Source organism: Arvicanthis niloticus, chromosome 16 (genome assembly GCF_011762505.2).
Source record: "Arvicanthis niloticus isolate mArvNil1 chromosome 16, mArvNil1.pat.X, whole genome shotgun sequence".
NCBI classification, from domain to species: domain Eukaryota; kingdom Metazoa; phylum Chordata; class Mammalia; order Rodentia; family Muridae; genus Arvicanthis; species Arvicanthis niloticus.
Genome location: NC_047673.1, coordinates 31612009 through 31630877, shown reverse-complemented (window position 1 = coordinate 31630877; position 18869 = coordinate 31612009). Strand labels below are relative to the sequence as shown.

At 41.6% G+C, this 18869-nt stretch overlaps 1 protein-coding gene across 1 annotated transcript in view; it reads right to left on the bottom strand.

Moving 5' to 3' along the window:
• Positions 1 to 12707, bottom strand: part of Pdgfrl (platelet derived growth factor receptor like) — a 59338-nt gene extending 46631 nt beyond the window's left edge. Inside the window, exon 1 of the mRNA XM_034519826.2 lies at positions 12505 to 12707. Coding sequence (XP_034375717.1) covers positions 12505 to 12559 — 55 coding nt within the window. The 5' untranslated portion in view covers positions 12560 to 12707. The remainder of the gene's footprint in view (positions 1 to 12504) is intronic.
• Between the last annotated feature and the right edge of the window lie 6162 nt (positions 12708 to 18869).

Genomic DNA, 18869 nt, shown 5'->3' with positions numbered 1-18869 from the left:
ATAAAGCAGGTGTGTAACCCTGGTGCTGAGACTGAGGAAGAGGATGGGGTGGGTCATAGAAATGGGTGGATCCCTAGAGCTCACTGGGCATCTAGTCAACCCAATAGGTTCAATTTGGGTTTGGTGAGGGAGGAACTGTCTTAAAAATCACCACGAGAAACAAAATCAACCAAGACTCTCAACTGTAGTGACGGCTTAAAGTTTGGCTAATGGAATATTTTTGGAGGCATGTTTTCATCAATATTGTTGAGAGTTGCCAGCAAGCAGTGATACCGCTTTAAGTTGGCTGTTTGCTTTCTGTACTAGGCATCCATTATTGTTTTCATGCAGGCAAAGTTCTTCTTATTCTCTGGACCTTCTGAAGGCCACTGGGCTCCAGATATCTCAACCTAGTCCCTTTCAGCTGTGCTATTGTGTCCTCCCTGGAAAGGTGAAAAGGTAATTATATGGCTGGGCTTTGCATGAGCTATCTATACTTATGGCAAAGAGTATCGTTTTATGGCCATAGAATTATAGAAATACCCAGACTCATAGAGTCCTCAGAAGTCCTTTAGGTAAACTCCTCATGCAACAGATGAAAACAAAGCATGCTCTAAAAGGTTTTAAATACATTATACAAAGTCACTCCGTTGATCAGTAGCAAAATACTAGACTAGAACTCAGGTCTCCCTAACCCATTCCAGCATGCTCAGTTCATCACATGGAGATGAACATGTTGTATATATTTTAAATAAGAGATTACAAAACCCGGCCAGTAGAGGGACTCACAGAATATTTGTACCAAATGGGGACATGTGATGTCAGGAGAAAAATCATTGCCAAAGCTTAACCTTATATGCTTCCCTGTTTGCTGCTCCTTGAGTTTTGTGACGGGAGCTATTTAGCCTCCACTCTCAGATGAGCCTCGTTCAGACCTTGGAACTATGCTGTTTGAGCTTTTAGCTCAGTATTCATAGTCAATCCTACCAAACTCCTCCTGGCCTGTATACCTTGTTCCCTGTGACAGCATTCTTTTCTGCGGCCTCAAAGCCTATCATAATTAGACTCCTAGATTCAAATCTCCCCTTATTTTTCTTCCTTCTTCTATTCAATTCTACTAGGCACATGAGATGCTGACTTTTTCAAGGAGTAGAGTTATGTCCCTGGGCTCTATCCTCCAAGGTAGAGTCCCCAATACCTGCTGTTTGCCCAGCCCTGCCAAGCCTACACCTTTGCTTTATCCACCCCTGATTATAATGATGAACTAGACACAGTGGCCCTCATGTGCAGGCTCTTTCTCACAGTTGATCTTAGTTGTCTCTTCAGCTTGATGCCAGGAGGATTTAGAGTCAGCTAGGAGACCCAGCTTGGTGTGTCTGCGAGAGTGTTTCCAGAGAGGCTCAACTGAGGATGGAAAGTCCTTCCCAGGTTGTATACTGAATTCCCAAAAGAGAAATCAAGTGAAACATACTATCTATCTTTCCCCTGCTTCTTGACTGTAGGCATATATGGCCAACTGCTTTATGCTCCTCCCACTGTGCCTTCCTGCCATGATGAACTGTATTACTTCAAACCACAACCCCACACAAACTCTTTCCTTAAGTTCCTTGTGTGCTTTTGTTACTTTGTTACTGTGTTATAGTGGTGAGGCGCATGAGTAACACATTACCTAACCTCCTAGAGGGCAAATCACTGTAGCCATTGGAACCAGATCAGATTCAGATGGGCAGAAATCCACTAATTCAACATCACCATGTGTGAGGGACAAACCTCCACTTTGTATTACGTCGGAAGTCCTATTTCCCTCTGCCAGAGATGGAAAATAAAAGCCTACTGTACTGATGTCCAAATATTCTGTGTCCCATAAGTATTTTAGTCATGCCATGTCTATGAGACTGGTATGCTAAGCTTTTGGTTGATGCTCTTAATTTGGCATTTCTACTTTAACATCACCAGAGAACTTTCTATATACCCTATGGAATTTACCCAACTAGTGCTATCTATTTAACTTCTTATCACATCATATGTAGCTACACAGCTTGACAACAGAAGTTTACTCTGGTTATTACTTATCCAAATATTTGCTATTCTACATGGAAAATAACTCCGTCTCTTTGAGCCATAGACTCCAGTTGCTCTAATCATATTGTTGATCTAACTGAATATGAAATGATCCATAGTTTAATGGTACAAACTTAAAGACAACCAAGGGGTTGTAGATGTAGTTCAGTAATAGTGCACATACTTAGTATGTATGAGACTCTCATTTCAAACCCTAGCAACTTCTTTATCAGAAAGCTGTTTTAATAGCTTCACAGGTACCCAGCATTCTGGGACTGAATGACAAGTCCCATGTTTAATTCTAAAAGAATACTTCTCACAACCCACCTGCATTGAAGCCAATTTCTAGGCTTCTTACAGAACCTTTCCTACTGGTAACAACTTACACAGGTCCCTTCTGAGCTGCCTTCAACCACCCAGCTCAATATTGAGACTTCACAGGTCCTCTGTCAGGGTCTAGCTCAGTGAGTCTCTCTGACACCCATCCATGCCTTTTCCTAAAACCCACCAGTCCATAACCAGTGCACCTCCTCTACCTGCAATGAAGAAAAGCTCTAATCTTTGGCCAGGACCATTTATTTCTCTGTCCTAACCTACAGGATCCCCATGTCATAGCCAACCTTTCCACCCAGCTAGATTTACCCCACACTCCAGGCTTGGAAAAGGGAGCATATCCTGTACACCATGCTAGTCCCCTCTGTCCACCTGAGTTCATTCCAGCCAACCCATTTCCAATCTGGAGACCCAACCCATTCACACATCCAACCTGTTCTATTGGTAACAGACTTAGAACAAAAGAAGTTCACATGACCCCCCCCCCCAATTTCATTGTAAAAATACCAAAAATATGAAGGATCAGGCCACTATCTTCTATCTAAAACCTACCAGTCCTATAGAAATTTTTGCCAAACCTAGATGAACTTCAGGACACAGACTTTTTTTTTTTGACACAAACTTTTAAAAGAACAGTCAAACTTAAAATAGTTTAAAGCTTAAAGAAGACACACACACACACACACACACACACACACACCCCTTAATGAAGTTAAGGAGAAATTGCTTTTATAGAATAAATGCCTGAGCAATGCCCAGAAAACCACAAAGTTGATGGAAATGACAAAAACAATCTAGATCTTGAAAACAAAATTCAATAAGGAGATAAAAACATTGAAAGAAATTAAGCTGAAATGAGGATGAAATTGTAAACCCCAATAACTTAACCATAAGCTCAAAGGAAACCCTTAAAGTACAGTGTATCAAGCAGAACTTACAATATCAGGTTTTGAACATCAAGTAGAGGGTCTATACCAAATAAGCAAGGAATATGAAAATTGGGGGAAAAAACCCAGAAACAAACAAACAAACAAACAAACAACCCACAGGGTAAGGGACACACAGAAAATGTGGGACACTATTCAAACTGAATTCAAATTATAGGTATAGATAATGAGAAGACTCACAAGTCAATGGCATAGACCAGATCTTCAAGATCACAGTAAACTTCCCCAAACTTAAGAATGCTACCCATACAAATACAAGAAGTCCACAGAGCAACAAATAGACAAGACCATGATAAAAAAAATCCCATGGCATATCACAGTTAAAACACTAAGTATACATGACAAAGAAAGTGTATTGCAAGCTGTGAGATTCACATATAAAGAAAAGCCCACTGGAATAACAGATGATTTCTCAATGGAAACTTTCAAAGCTAAAAGAGCCTGGGATAATGCATTCCAAGTCCTAAAAGGCTATGATAGCTTAGCTAGATTAATATACCCAGCGAAACTATCTGCCACAGTCCAAGGAAAAAGAAAACTTTGCACAGCATAAATGACCTAAAAAACTAGAACCCCACAAGCCAAACCTAAATAAAATACAGGAAGCATTATTTCAGGTTGAAGAGAGCAACACAGCAGAGAGTGTCTGGAAAAAATACATAAGTGTAATTATTAAAAAACACAGTGCCACTGGGAACACAAACAATAGCCAAACCCAGCAGTACTATAACACCAACACTTCAGTAATAACTTTAAATTTCACTGGTCTTGATTCTCTGACTAAAAGACACCAGTTGACTGAATGGATCCAGAAACAAAATCTACTTATATGCTGCCTCCAAGAAAAGTATCTTATTTTTAAAGATAGGAGCCACTTTAAGGAAAAGGTTGAACAAAAGAATTCTAAACAAATGGGAACAGAAAGCAAGCAGGCATCAGCAACCTAATATCTAACAAAATAGGCTTCAAACCAAAACTACTCAGAAGAGATAAAGAGGAGCACTTTATTCTAATCAAGGGAACAGTTAACTGAGAAGTTCATTCATTCTATTCATTACTCTCTTAAACATATACAAACCAAATTCAGGAGCTTCAAATTTCATTTAAAAAAAATCAACTACCATATTTAAAGACAACGATTAACATCAATCCACAAATAGCAGTTGATTTCAATATCTCACTTTCTCCAATGGACAGGAAATCTGATAAACAGAAACATCAGTTTTAACTGACACCATACATCCAATGTACTTAACAGATGTCTACAGAATAATACATCCAAATACCAAAGAATACATATTCTGCTTAGCAGCACATGGAAGCTTTTCTAAAATAGATCACATCCTGGGACACTAAACAAATCCTTAGTAATTCAAAAAGATTGAAGTCACCCTTTGTGTTCTATCTGACCACAATGCAATAAAACTTTGAATCAATAGTGAACAAACACCTAGAAAATATAGTCTCATGGAGAGCAAACAACTCATTATTGAATGGCGAATGGGTCAAAGCAGATCTCAAAATAAGAAATTGCTAGAAGAAAATAGGCACTATAGGTGTAGAAAAGGACTTTCAGAAAAAAAAAAAAAGAGGTCATAAATTTGAAAGAGCAAGGAGGGGTATATGATAGGTTTGGGAGTGAGGGAAAGGAAAGGGAGAAATGTAATTATCTTATAATCTCAAAGACAGAAAAGGGTATGACTTCTGATGACCTATGTAAATAGTTATATTCCAAATGCCTTAAAGATGTAAGAATTTATATTTTTACATCTGGAAACATGGCTCAGTGGTTAAGAGAACTGGGTGCTCTTCCAGAGGTCCTGAGTTCAATTTCCAGCAACTACATGGTGGCTCACAACCATCTGGAATGGGATCTGATGCCCTCTTCTGGTGTGTCTGAAGATAGCAATGATATATAAAATAGATAAATAAATCTTTAAAAAATAGAATTTATATTTTAAGTAATTGAAGTGGAATTCATCACCATTGCATTATAGAGGTTGTTATAGAATATACCGTATAGAAAAATGGGTGGTAAATACTTCAGACTATGACATATTATTGCCACCAGATACCACTTAGTAGCTGACCAGCCCTGGGGAGTCATTCATGTGTCTTACTTAGTTTTCTTATACACATGTAGTGTGACAGTGATGGTAATAACCATTCATGGGCTTAAAGATACTTGTTTTTATTCCATGTGTACAAGTGCTTTGCCTGCATGTATGGAAGTGTATGTGAATATAAGTGCACTGTATACATGCCTGATGCCTGTGGAGGCTGTTAGTCACCATGCGGGTGCCGTGAACTGAACCCAGGTCTTCTGCAAGAGCAGCAAGTGCTTTTAACTGCCGAGCCATCTTTCCAGCCCCCATCTCATGGGTTTCTGTGGTAATTGAGTTAACATACTTTACATGTTGAGAGCAGCGTCTGAACACCCATGAAGTGCCCACTAAGTGCCCCTTATTTTATACATATCTCATGTACTCCGTATGAACTGCTGACGGAGGCAAAGCAGGCTAATCCCCCCCACCCCCGCCCCCCAATGCCATGTAGCTCACTCCAGGTTATCAGGAAGATGGGAAAACAGCTCCATCCTGTGCCTCCAAATCCAAAGTTTTTTTCTGCTCCACACCATTGTCCCTCCTCTCACTTAGAGATTAGCATAGTTGATGGTTAAAAACCTCTAATCCTGTAGAGGCATTGATGCCCCAGGGAAAGGGGATGCCTGGGTGAGGTGGGGTGTCGGGTGGGAGAGCATCTTCTCAGAGACAAAGGGGAAGGGGATGAAGAACTCTGGGAGGGGGGGTTGGGGGCAACATTTGGAATGTAAATAAATAAAATAATTAATTTAAAAACTCTTTATTCTCTTCACCTTCCCCTGTCTCCCCAGGGCACTGTACTGTTTTGGGTCTTCTAGTTCCTGACAACTCTATAGTCTCCTCAGGAGCTTTCCCTTTTCTTCTCAAGCCTTTTCTGAGCTCCAGGGCCTTAGGCCTGTTCTACCAAAATTTGGCTTTATCAAATTTGTGTGCCCAAAGCTGCCTCACTTCCACCCTGCCCTTGCCTCAAAATTCCTGGTCGGAATATTCTGTTTCTCAGAATACTCAGCCAGGTCACTCGGAAGACTAGCAGGCATCTTAAATTTAATGGTCCAAAAGTGAACTCTGAAAGCCACTCAGACCTCTTCCTCCCCCAGAGTCCCCCCTCTCTAAAAGCAGAAAGTTCCTCCACCTGGTTGCTCAAGACAGACATCCCAATCTCGATTCCTAGGCAGCAGCGAACCCCTTTGGTTCCATCTTTACAGTCCATTCTGAAGGCAGTCTCCCTCCATCTACTGTCACTACACATGCCTACCTGCTTTCTTCTAGATTATTAATGTCTCCCTAAGTAGGCAGTTGGCTTTCACTCTGGTGCTTTTAATTAAAAAAAAAAAAATGTAAGTCAGATCAGGGGTTCTTCTCTATTCAGAACCATTCGTTGATCTTCATTTAACTTGAAAGAAAGCATTGTCCTCCCATGCTCTATGAGGACCTGCACCCCCCTGGGTCACATTTAGGGTATCCAAGCTTCCTAGGTACTGGAAAAAGCTCTCGGGCAGCCTTAACTCTTCCTTAAGGCACCTGTAGGTGTAGCCTCTGTATCTCAGGCAGGCTTCTAACTCTTTATCCAGCAAACACCCTCAATCCACTTTCATATCCCACCCTGAGCTGTTTGTGGGTTTGTGTTCCTCAAGGAGATACATTGAAGTCCTGTCCTAGGTACTTGTAAATAATCCTCTTTACAGATATAATCCTGTTGAGATGAGGAGAAATGTCCCCAGGAAAAGAGTCCCACAGACAGAGAGAGAAAAATGCCATATAGAGAGACACACAGAAGACAAACCGACATGTGACGGCAAAAGCAGAGACTGGAGTTATGCTGTTTGGGTCACAGGTCTTAGTTAGGGTTGATATTGCTATGACAAAACCCCATGATCAAAAGCAACTTGGGGAGGGAAGGGTCTTTTGGAGGTACTTTCTTGATTGATGCTCCTTTAGGTGACACTAGCTTGTATCAAGTTGACATAAAAACTAGCCAGGACAATTGATCCCCTGTCAGCTCGACATACCAAATACAGCACTATTTAACAATAAATAACCTTTCCATTGTTTGCTCAGCCTCAAGATTTCATCTTAATAAATATTACGAGATAAAACATATTACAGAGCCTTTATAAATTTGACCACTTCAAAAGTTCAGTCTCTCTGTCTCCTTTAAAAAATATATAAGACTCCAAAATCTCTTTAAAACTTCAAAGTCTCTCAACTGCGGGCTCCTGTAAAATAAAAAGTAAGTTAAATGCTTTCTTACTTCAAGAGGGAAGAAGCCAGGCACAATCACCATCTGAGCAAGGCCAAAGCACACTCCAACAGTGTAAACAAATCAATGTCCGATGTCTGGGCTTCTGCGAGACTCCTTCAGATAGCTAGCCACACTCCATGGCTTTTCTCCTAGGCTCAGGCCCACATTCCAAGGCTGCCCCTATCCTTAGTGGCCCTTGTATGATACTGGTGTCTCCAAAATCTTTCAGTCTCTTGCTGTAACTGGGCAGCACTTTCACCAATAGCTTCTCCTGGGCTCTCTTCAGGGACTCCAGCTCAGCTGCAAAATGCCAGGCCTCAGGTGTTCTCCATGACTCCTTACTGCCTTCAAAACTAGCACCACCTGGGTGACTCCTACACTGTTTAGCTGACAGCACAAAGAACAACTGTGGCTGCTTCTGGGAACTTAATGACAGTGGCATCTTTTTAATCGCTGATTTCTCAGCTCTATTGGACCAGCATCAATCGTGTGGACCAATCGGTGGTTTTACCTCAGAAATGCTCACTTCTTATAAATCACACTTGATTCTTCAGCCCCAGCTGACCACAACCATAGATTCTTAATTCAAAACAGCAAATAGTTCAAAGATACCCCGATAGGATCTTTAAACTTCCCTTTGGACTTTGTAAGCCAGGCTTCCATCATCTGCACGGCTCTCAGCACTGTCTTCCAAGATGCAGAGAACAGCCCACTGAGCTGTCAAAACTCAACGCTTTTCTAGCTCCAAGTTCTAAAGTCCTTCCACCCTGACTTTGAGAAAGAAAAAAAAAAAAAAGTTTGCTCAACCTGCTTTCTTATAGAATACAAGACCAATAGACAGGATGGCCACGCCCACAATGAGCTAAGCCCACCCACAACAATCACTAATTAAGAAAATGCCCTCAGCTGGATATTATGGAGGCATTTCCTCAGCTGAGGTTCCCTTCTCTTAGGTAACACTAGCTTGGGCCAACTTGATATAAAAACTAGTCAAGATACCAAGGAATACCAGAGTATCTAGGACAGTTACAAAAACTAACAAGAGGCTGTAGAGTTCTTTCTAGAGCCTTTGAGACAGCAAGGCCCTAATGACTCCTTAATTTGTAGGTTTTTGACCTACAGAACTGTAAAGAATAGACTTTCATTGCTTTAAGCCACCTTATTTCTAGTGTAGATTGAATATTCCTAATCTGGGGAAACAACAACAACAACAAGAACAAAAGCTTTCAAATGCAAAACATTTCGAATACCCCACAAGTGGAAAATGCCACAGCCAACTGTGGGTGCACAAAAATATTGTCTAAAATCACCTTCAGATTATATATGCATAGGAGATTCACAAAACGTACACGAGATTCATGCTTAGACTCCAGTCCCACATCCAAGAAACTTGGTTATGCTTATGCAAATTTGCCAAAAATCTGAAAAAAAAAAAATGCTGGCCTGGCAACACGTCTGTTCCCAAGAATTTTTGAGAGTGATTGTCAGCTTGTTCTTGGTCACAGCCGCTCTAGGAAGCTGACATGCTTTGGCTAATGAAATCCATGTTGTCTTCACACTTGTTTGTTGCCTGTCCCCTCCTAGTCTTGGCCACAGAAAACCACCCTCTCTCTGGACTTTCCTCATCCCTCTGACAGCTCTCTCTCTCTCTCTCTCTCTCTCTCTCTCTCTCTCTCTGTCTGTCTGTCTTGCCCTCAGACTTGATTGGCACTAAGTGTAGAAGACAGTTTTACATGTTAAACACACAGGCCAAGACCCTACATGCTCTGAAACATCTAGTAATTGCACTTGTAAGCAAGATGTATTTTATGATTATTTATTTATGTATATACAGGTTTCTGGTCTACTGTCTGTTTCCAAAGAGTAAACAAACACAAAAAAGTGATACATGGTTCTTGCTGGAGGGTCACGGTCACTGTCTCATTCTCCTAATCTTCTTTCAGACCCAGTTTTTGACTCTAATGTCTTGATAGATCTTTTTTGAGTTTTAGAAGCTTTCAGATTATCTAAATCTAAATTCTCTGAAGACTTTAATGGGGCTTGTGTAGGTAAATGAAGAAGCATTAATGGATCAATATGCATACGTCAGCACTTGCTTGTCACATTAAATATACATATACAGGTGATAAGAAGTCAGTAGTGACTGTAGTTTTATACTTTCAAGTGTGAAAGTGGCAGTGCACCATTGCACAGAGGTGCTGGGGAACAGGTCCTGGGAGCAGTTCCTCACTAACTGGGATCTTGGCCTATTTATTCACTGTTTTCAAGCCTTCATTTCATGAAATGGGGAGACAACATGGTCTTCCAGCTTTTCTCATTATAAAGAGAAATAGCATTGTTTCTAAAAAAAACTTTACGATTGGGCAAGACAAATGCCACTGCTTAGGACAAATGTCCACTCCACAGATGCTTCCAGGGAAGGCTCTTCCTCTGAGGCTGTCTCCCAAATGTGATCACAAAATGGACAGGCTCAGGGACAGTTATAGTCACAGCTTGTGCCTGTAGTTGGTGCTGGGGGAGGGGTAGCAACCTGACCTGCCAATCAGATTGCAGCACCAAAAGAACTATGAATATTTGAGGCCTTCGGTTGTTCCTGTGCCCTTCCTGTCACCATGTCAGGATTCAAAACAAATGACAAAAATTCTTGATAGGGCTAGGAAAACAGTTAAATAACTTAATGAAGTAAGTTTACTTTTCAGAAGGTATGTTTAACATTTTGTCAGTGGCATATTAGATCATATATATAATATATATATCATAAATATAATATATCTCATATATGAGATATATCATATATACACACATATACACACACACATATATATATGATATATATATCTCATATATATGAGATATATCATATATCATATATGTCTGTAAGTATAAAGGCAAGACCCACAGTTTACCCATTATTATTATATTATGTTATATATATTATATTATATGTAATATATATTATATAATATATATTATATTATATATCATATATATGATATATATCATATATATCATATATGTCTGTAAGTATAAAGGCAAGACCCACAGTTTACCCATTATTAATTATTAAATACTTGACCTGCATTCCACTTTCTCTGTCTTAAAAATGTTTCTTGCTTGTAGTAGGCGTTTATTTAAATAGATGCTAATTCAGTTAGACCGATGTCTGCTGTACTTCACACACTCTGATCTATGTTGGCTCTTCAACTGGCATTGTAGGCATTCACAAAGTGAACTCCTATTTAGAGTTATTTTGTCTGGCTGTCTCTGCCCTATTCAAAAATGACACCAAACACTGCATCTCCACCATTTTAGCAGTCAGATACAAGGGCCTGCCAGGAACATTTGAATACTGTGCTGTGCAAACTGAGCTCAGGGCAGCTTCCTCAGGGCCAAGGGGAATTGCTGTCCCTTCCCCCAGAGGCTTTTTATTTACTAAGTCGGGGTCTCTCCTTTAGGAGTCTCATGCACAGTGCCATGAGCCACCATCCTGAACTTCTTCCAACTTGAGGCAGATGACTGTAGCTTTAGGGAATGGAGGATGGGTCAGGACTGATGAGTGATGAGTAGATCAATCACAAGCCAGGTTGAGCCAGCTCCAGCATGGGATTGCATAACAGCAAAAGACACTTTTCAACCAAATCTAAGGAGCACGGCTGTGGCTGTGACTGAGGAATTTTAAGGAAGCCTTGAAGTCCGTCGCCAGAAGAAAGATGTACTATGCAAACATCAATGATTAAATAACTGATGCAGGAAATAAAATAATTAGCAGTGATATATATATATATATATATATATATATATATATATATATATCTTGTAAATGTATAGTGTATAAAACCACAAACACACACACACACACACACACACTATAATAATAATAAAGCCTGATTCTACAGTCATGTCTACACAACAGGATGGACCTAGGGCAGGTATACATCTAAAAAAAACATTTTAAAAAGTGATTCAATGGCTGGTGAAATCGCTCACACAGTAAGAATTCCAGTCCCTGGAATTAGCATAGCACAAGGAGGAAGCCCACCCCTGCACGGTGCCTTTTGATCTCAATATGTCTGCTGTAGCATACACAAGCCCAAACACAGACAAACACAATAAATACAGTTTAAAAAAATTAAATGAATCAAGGCCTTCCTCTGTGGTACAAAAAAAAAAGTAGGTTTTTTTTTTCTATCCATCCTCTCATTTCTATGGAAAATATAACTGCGGTCTAGTTTAAAAATTTTTTTTCTTTTTTGGTTTAGTGCAGCAATTTTTTGTTGTTGTTGTTGTTAAAGACCTAGGCTAATCTAGCAGGATTTTAGTTCAGATTGGTATACAATAACAACAACAACAACAACAACAACAACAACAACAACAACAAGAAGCAAACAAAACAGGACTGTAACAGGGAAGGAAGACCCAGGGAGTTTTCCGCAAGAATCGTTTTGCTTAGGTGGCACCGGCTGCAGTAGTCCTGGGCGAGGACCCGCGGTATGAAGGTGGAAGCGAGCCATTGCGGGCGGGCGCGCCATCAGACCGACACGTTGACATAGGGGGTTGGACCAGGCTCTGATTGGGATGATGGGTTTGATAGCCTGTGGTTTTCTGATAAGGCTAGAGAAGTCTTGGTGGGCTCTTAAGGTCACCGTAACCGCTGCTTTCCCAGGAGTTCTTCAGGGAGATGGAGGAAAGGAAGAAAGGGGACCCTTCTAGGAGGGGCCAGGTACACCGGATGGTGATCGGCGCCAGGGACTATCCCTAAGGCCAAAAGTTAGAGGAGTAGCTGGGAGAATCTCGGGGACTGCGTCCTGGGCGAAGGTGGTCAGAGGCCAGAGTCACTCACCATCTTCCAGCGCTTCGTGTAGCAACAGAAGTCCGAGCAGCAGACAAAACTTCATCTTCAGGGCTGCTGACCTGCAGAACAGTTCAGGACTGCAGACGGCGCGACAGGCTGCTCAGGGCCCGGCAGGGGCACAGAGGGAGGCGGCGCCTGGGACACCACAGCTGGAGGATTCGGTTTCACTGGAGAAAACACAATTTGGGGGGAAAAAAGTAGACGATTAAGGAAAAAAAAAAAAAAAAAGAAAAGAAAAAAATTCCTGAGTAAGATGATCTCTCCTGCCCCCTGGTGGACTGGTGAAGAATAGCGCTATTACTATGCACCGGGGAGACGAAATGACTAACTAGGAAGGCCTAAGGTGACCCTGATGATGCAGCCATAGGACTCAGACCACCTGCTCTGGTAGGGTCTTGCTTCTCAGCAAAAAGTGTGCCTTAAGTTTCTCTTGATCGCCAGGGCTTCTCTCACACTAAAAAAAATTGAGTCTGTTGTTGCATTAAAAAAATATTGGTGGTTGTGGCTGCTCCTTTAGGTCTGGTCAGAGATGAGGTAAGTAAGCATCTAGGCCCAGACCTGAGGAACCTGTGCATCTTACTGCAGGTGAAGGAGCTGTCGTAGTGGTGGAGGGACGGGGCTGCCTGTTTGCAGTCAGAGGGGCTCACAGCCTGCCTGTTCCCTCCATCCCCCATTTGCTTTCCACAGATTCTCTAGATCCATGAGATGAACAACCAGGGGAGCATACCTCACACCTCACAGGATCCAGCTCCTTCCGAGTGTCCACACACACGGAGGGAGCTTGTAGCAACTGTCAGGGAGCCACCAGTACTCTTGAGGAGACATGGTTATTCACCTGAATGGGTTCATATTTCTCAGAAGAGCAGTACAGTGACTTCTTCTTTTCATTTATTCTTCTCATACAATATTTCCCAACTGCAGCTGCCCCCCCCCACTCCTCCCAGTTCTTCCCCATACCTCCCTTCTCTCCCAGATCCACTCCTCCTCTGTTTCCTTTCAGAAAAGAGCAGGCCTCCCAAGGATATCAACCGAAGATGGCGTAACAAGTTATGAGGAGACTGGGCACAAACCCTTGTATCAACCTGGGATTAAAGGCGTGCGCCACCATTGCCCGGCAGCATTTTTTTTTTTTAAAAGAATCTAAATATTGTGCATCTTTTGCCTGTTCCCTAAATAGATATTTAACTTTTCTTTTCTTTTTTTTCTTATAAGGACAGACCGAGGCAACCCTGTAGGAGGGAAAGGGTCCTGAGATCAGGCAAAAGAGTCAGAGACATTCCCTACTTCCACTGTTGTGAGTCTCACAAAAACCCCAAGCGACAAAACCACAGTATGTATGCAGAAGACCTAGCACAGACTCATGCATGCTCTGTGATTGTTACTTGAGTCTCGGTGAACCTTTATGGACCCCCATTAATTGATTGTGTGGGCCCTGTTTTCATGGTGTCCTGGACCCCTCCAGCTCCTACAATCCTTCCCTCTCCTCTTCTGTGTGTTTACCGGAGCTCCACCTAATGTTTGTGGGTGTGGTCTCTGCATCTTCCCATCAGCTGCCAGAGAAACCTATCTGGGGGACCACAGCAACTGCCTATGAGCTTAACAAATGAAGAGCTAGAGAGAAGAGAGAAGGGAGGAATGAAGAGGCATAGAGCGGAAACAGTACCGGGAAAGAACCGGACGTGGGGCTGCGGTAGAGGGGCTGTCTTCCCTGTCAGAACCCCTCAGATTACACTGGGAGGAAGTAAGTGCCCAGTGGAGGGGAAGCCGTACTATCAGCAGTCCTGGGCCATCAACGGTCATAGTGAATCTTCAGTCTTTCTCTTATCTGCATTTTGGCCTATGGATTGTTTTCCACACAGTATTTTAATTATATATCTTAGTGTTTTCTATGGCTAAGATTCTCATTGCTCCTTTTGGCCTTACTTTAAAAAAGAAAAAATCCCTTCAAAGTAGTGCACACCATTAAGAATTTGCTTAGAAAAATAAGCATTTTTTTTTAAAGAATCTAAATATTGTGCATCTTTTGCCTGTTCCCTAAATAGATATTTAACTTTTCTTTTCTTTTTTTTTTTTCTTATAAGGACAACATTTAATTGGGGCTGGCTTACAGGTTCAGAGGTTCAGTACATTATCTTCAAGTCGGGAACATTGCAGCATGCAGGCAGGCATGGTGCAGGAGGAGCTGAGAGTTCTACATCTTCATCTGAAGGCTGTTAGCAGAATAGTGGCTTCCAGGCAGCTAGGATGAGGGTATTAAAGCCCATACCCACAGTGACACACCTACTCCAACAGGGTCACACCTTCTTTTTTTTATTGGATATTTTGTTTAATTACAATACAGATATCATCCCCTTTCCCCATTTCCCCTCCCTAGAACCCCCTATTCTATACCCCCTCCTCCTTTATGCTTTTATACCTTTTGATTACATGCATGTATTAAGGTCAGTTCTAGGTTGAGGGTCTAGCAATACAATAGATGTGAATAGTTGAGGAACAAGCAATACAATAAACACAAATAGTCAAAGAAAAAGCAAGGCATTAAACCCAGTTATATGAACACTCCCGTGATCACTGTTTCTAAAGGCTTATCAGGATGACCAAAGTATCTGAGCTTACGATATTTAACTTTTCAAAACAGTCTTCCATCTAAATAGAATCAAGATGGATGTTTACAAAAATTACAAAATTATTTTTGTTTAAAGTCAGACATTTCTTCTTTGTTTGAGGTCTCTCTACAGTGCCCTTGCTGTCCTTGAACTCACCCATATAGAGGCCTCCAACTCACAGAGATCCACCTGCCTTTGCCCTCGCAACCCCCACAAGTGCTGGAACTAAAGGTGGGTGCCGCCATGCCTGTCAAAACAGACATCTTTGACATTTCCCAACCCTAGTCATCTAAGGTAACAGATGGTCAGACAGAGATCCCAGCTACATGACTTCCTTGAGGCAAAAAGAAATGACTGTCTCAACGCCAGGAAGCATCAGATGATAAAGATGCACCGTTATCTGCTGTGCACTGTTACTTGCAGCAAAAGCCTTACAATGCAAGGGAAAGAAAAAAAATCTGGTTTAAGATTGCCTGTCACTGCCTCTCCTACCTTTGCTCCAGAGTGTCTTTGATTTGTGTTCTCCTGCTTATCCAAAGAGTGCCCCTTAGGAGTTGTTTATATACCTTCATGCCAATGTAAGCCAACTCAGAAACATTCGAGCAAACCTGATTTCTCTTGGGCCGTGAAACTCATGGTGCTTACATGGGAGGAGGTTGGGGAAGATTCTGGCACCTTGGAGAATCACCAGTTAGAGAATAATAGAATCCTGAACCATGACAATTTCTCTTTGATTTGGACCAAGAGGTAGCCCTGGGTTTGCCTGGATAGCCTTTGTCTTCCAGGTGGCTGCTCCTGTCTTAAGTACAACAAAATGTTTTGGTATCTGAAAGTATTGATATAGTGTCTATAAGTTTCTAAAAGTATTGACATAGTATCTATAAGCTATTACTAGAAAGCTTCACATAGCGAGACAGTGTTTCTGAATACTTCTCTACTTTGACCTACTTTAAAAGACAAATGGAGGTAGTGGGAAGATGGGGAGTTATTTCTGTGCATTTTGGAGAAATTTTTAAGTTACTTTATGGGGAGTTATTTCTGTGCATTTTGGAGAAATTTTTAAGTTACTTTATGAAATATGTCCTCTCAAATGGAGATGTAGCAGAATCCCCCAGCAATGCAGTCTTTGAGGCCTTAGACACAGAAGGACACACATCTACAGATTATTCAGGAGGCGGGAGATAAAAGGGTCTCTTGGGCCCAAGTTCAAGACCACCCTTGGCGACACAGTGAGACCATCATGAACAAAACAAAGCCCCGCTGAAGAGACTTGATCTCTAGCTGTATAACGTCTCTAGGATATTTTGAGGGATATTTGATAACCAGTTGTTGTACTCCTCCCTGGGGGAGACTCAGTAGGAACTCGTGAGCTACACAAAGGAACTTCACAATTAAACAAGGCGTCCCAAAAGTCCTATCATTTAGATGACTTAGAACCATGTTAAGAAGCTCTTGGAGCATTCCCTTCCCTTTTGTTCCGCGCACCTCCCGAGCCCCTTTTCGCCCGCGAAAAAGGACACGAGAGACAGTAATCGGGTATTACTGCAGATGAGGATTTACTTCGTGTAACAGTAAAGCGGAAAGACGGGAAAGCCGGAAGAGGCACCACTTAAATACGCCCTAGAGTGACATGTTCACTTCTGATTGACTGTTCACTCATCACCCAATATTACGCCTCGGGATTGGCCAGTGACTTGGTGGGCTTTCTGCCTTTGCAGCTGCGCAGTTAATTGTTTACCAGTGGGAAGACACGAGGCCAGCGCCATCTTGGAATGGAACCACTAACTGCGGCTTCCTACACCCTTTGATAGGTAGAATTATTATTGGGAAATGTTTATCTACTAGGTTGAAAGAAATTAATTAATTTTTCCATTTCCATACTAACCATCAATTATTGTAAGCTGTTACTCTTTGGGTATTGCATGGCCCCAAATGTTCATGCACTCAAGGCTTGGCCTCTAAGTATGGGTACTATTAAGACTGACTGGATCACCAGGGTACTGACTTTAGCAACGGGTTAATCCATTGAGAAGTTAATAACCGAACAGGCTATAGGAGATGGAGCCTGGTTAAGGAAGTGGGTCACTGTGGATGTCTTTGCTTGTCTCTGCCCCTTGCTCTGTCTCTTAGCTTCCTGGCTGCCTGTAACAGCTTTTCCTCCTCCGCAACTTTCTTCCATGATGTACAGACCCAGAAATGTGGCCAAGAGAGCATGGTTTGAAACCTCAGAAACCATGGGCCAAAATGAGTCTCTTTTCCTATTGCATACATTGTGTGCATGTGCATGTATTCTGTAGAAGGGCACACACCTGTGCACTGCATTTGAAAGGCAGATGAACATATGAGTGCTTTCTTCCGTCTCCTCACCGTATTTCTGAGATAGTTTCTCATGGAACCCAAGATTACCATTTAGGTTAGATTAGTGACTTCCTAAGATCTGCCTGTCTTCACCCAGAACACTACGTCCAGTTCTGAGATTACAAGCACATGTGGCCACGATTAGCCACATGGGTGCTGGAAATTACTACTTAGGGCCTCACGGAAGTGCTCGTACCCACCAAGCTATCTCCACATTTGCTTATCAAGTATTTTCTAGTGATAAGACATACAGAGGAACTTTATGAAGATCAATGTCAAAGTGACTCGTCTATATACTAGCAGTTGAAATGATATTCTGAGACGTGGGATGTTGTGGTGGCATGCTTCACAAACAGCTGATTATTTTCGTTATGTGTCAGGAGGACTAAAGTTTTGTGTATATTTCTCTTCTATCTCATAAGACTTGGTAGCCACAATATTGGCCCTCCGAGTATAATAAAATAACAGGGAAGTAGACTGCATTGTGATTCTGAGCTTTGAAAGGCCCTTAGATTCAGAAAACAAAGACACACAAAAGCTCCCCAAATTTAAGTAAGTATGAAATGTGTCTTTGTTTTGTGTGATACATATGCACACTAAATTATTATAAGTTATAATAAGGTTTATTTAAAAACGCGTGGTTACATTATAAAGCATATATTACAACAGTTAAAGCAGCAAAAGTTTTTATTTACAAAGTCTAAAAAAAGAGTCCAACTTTGCATATAAAAAGGAACACCAATTGTCATTAAAAACATCAAAATTAGCTACTAAACAACACATTTTTTTACATTTGCACAAATACTTGCAATAGTGCACTTACAATGCTTGCAATACAAAATACTTGCAATAGTGTAGGGTTTTGTAGACATAGAAGTTCTAGATGGTTTTAGGTCTCGATGCACAACTGCTATTAAATATAACAATAACAAAAACAAAAAAAGCAACGAAGCAATTTGGCACTGCCAGTGGACATGAAAGGGAGGGGCCTATCGACGAGGTGTGGGTACAGGAGCCCGCCCTGCAGGCAGCACAAGGCTTTTTGCCGTCAGGGTCTTGGTGATGTACTTTTTACCTTGAGCCTATGTACTTGCAGGAAATACAGCAGGCCAGGCCCTGCCACATCAGTCCCAAGACATAGCCACCCCCTTCATGAGTCACAGATATTCCTTGGTCCTTATTCATCTTAACACACTCAGGTGCTATTTGCAACTCAAGTTAAGGATCTCAGATGACTTTATCCTCATTACTTCCTACTCTACCTTACTATGTAAGACACCAACAGAGTGTGACAGCAGATGCCCACATACCGCAGGCTGCCTGGCCGTGGCATCAAATGGGGTCCTAGGTAATCTCTATGGGTCTGTCAGTGGTCAGAAAGGCTGTTTG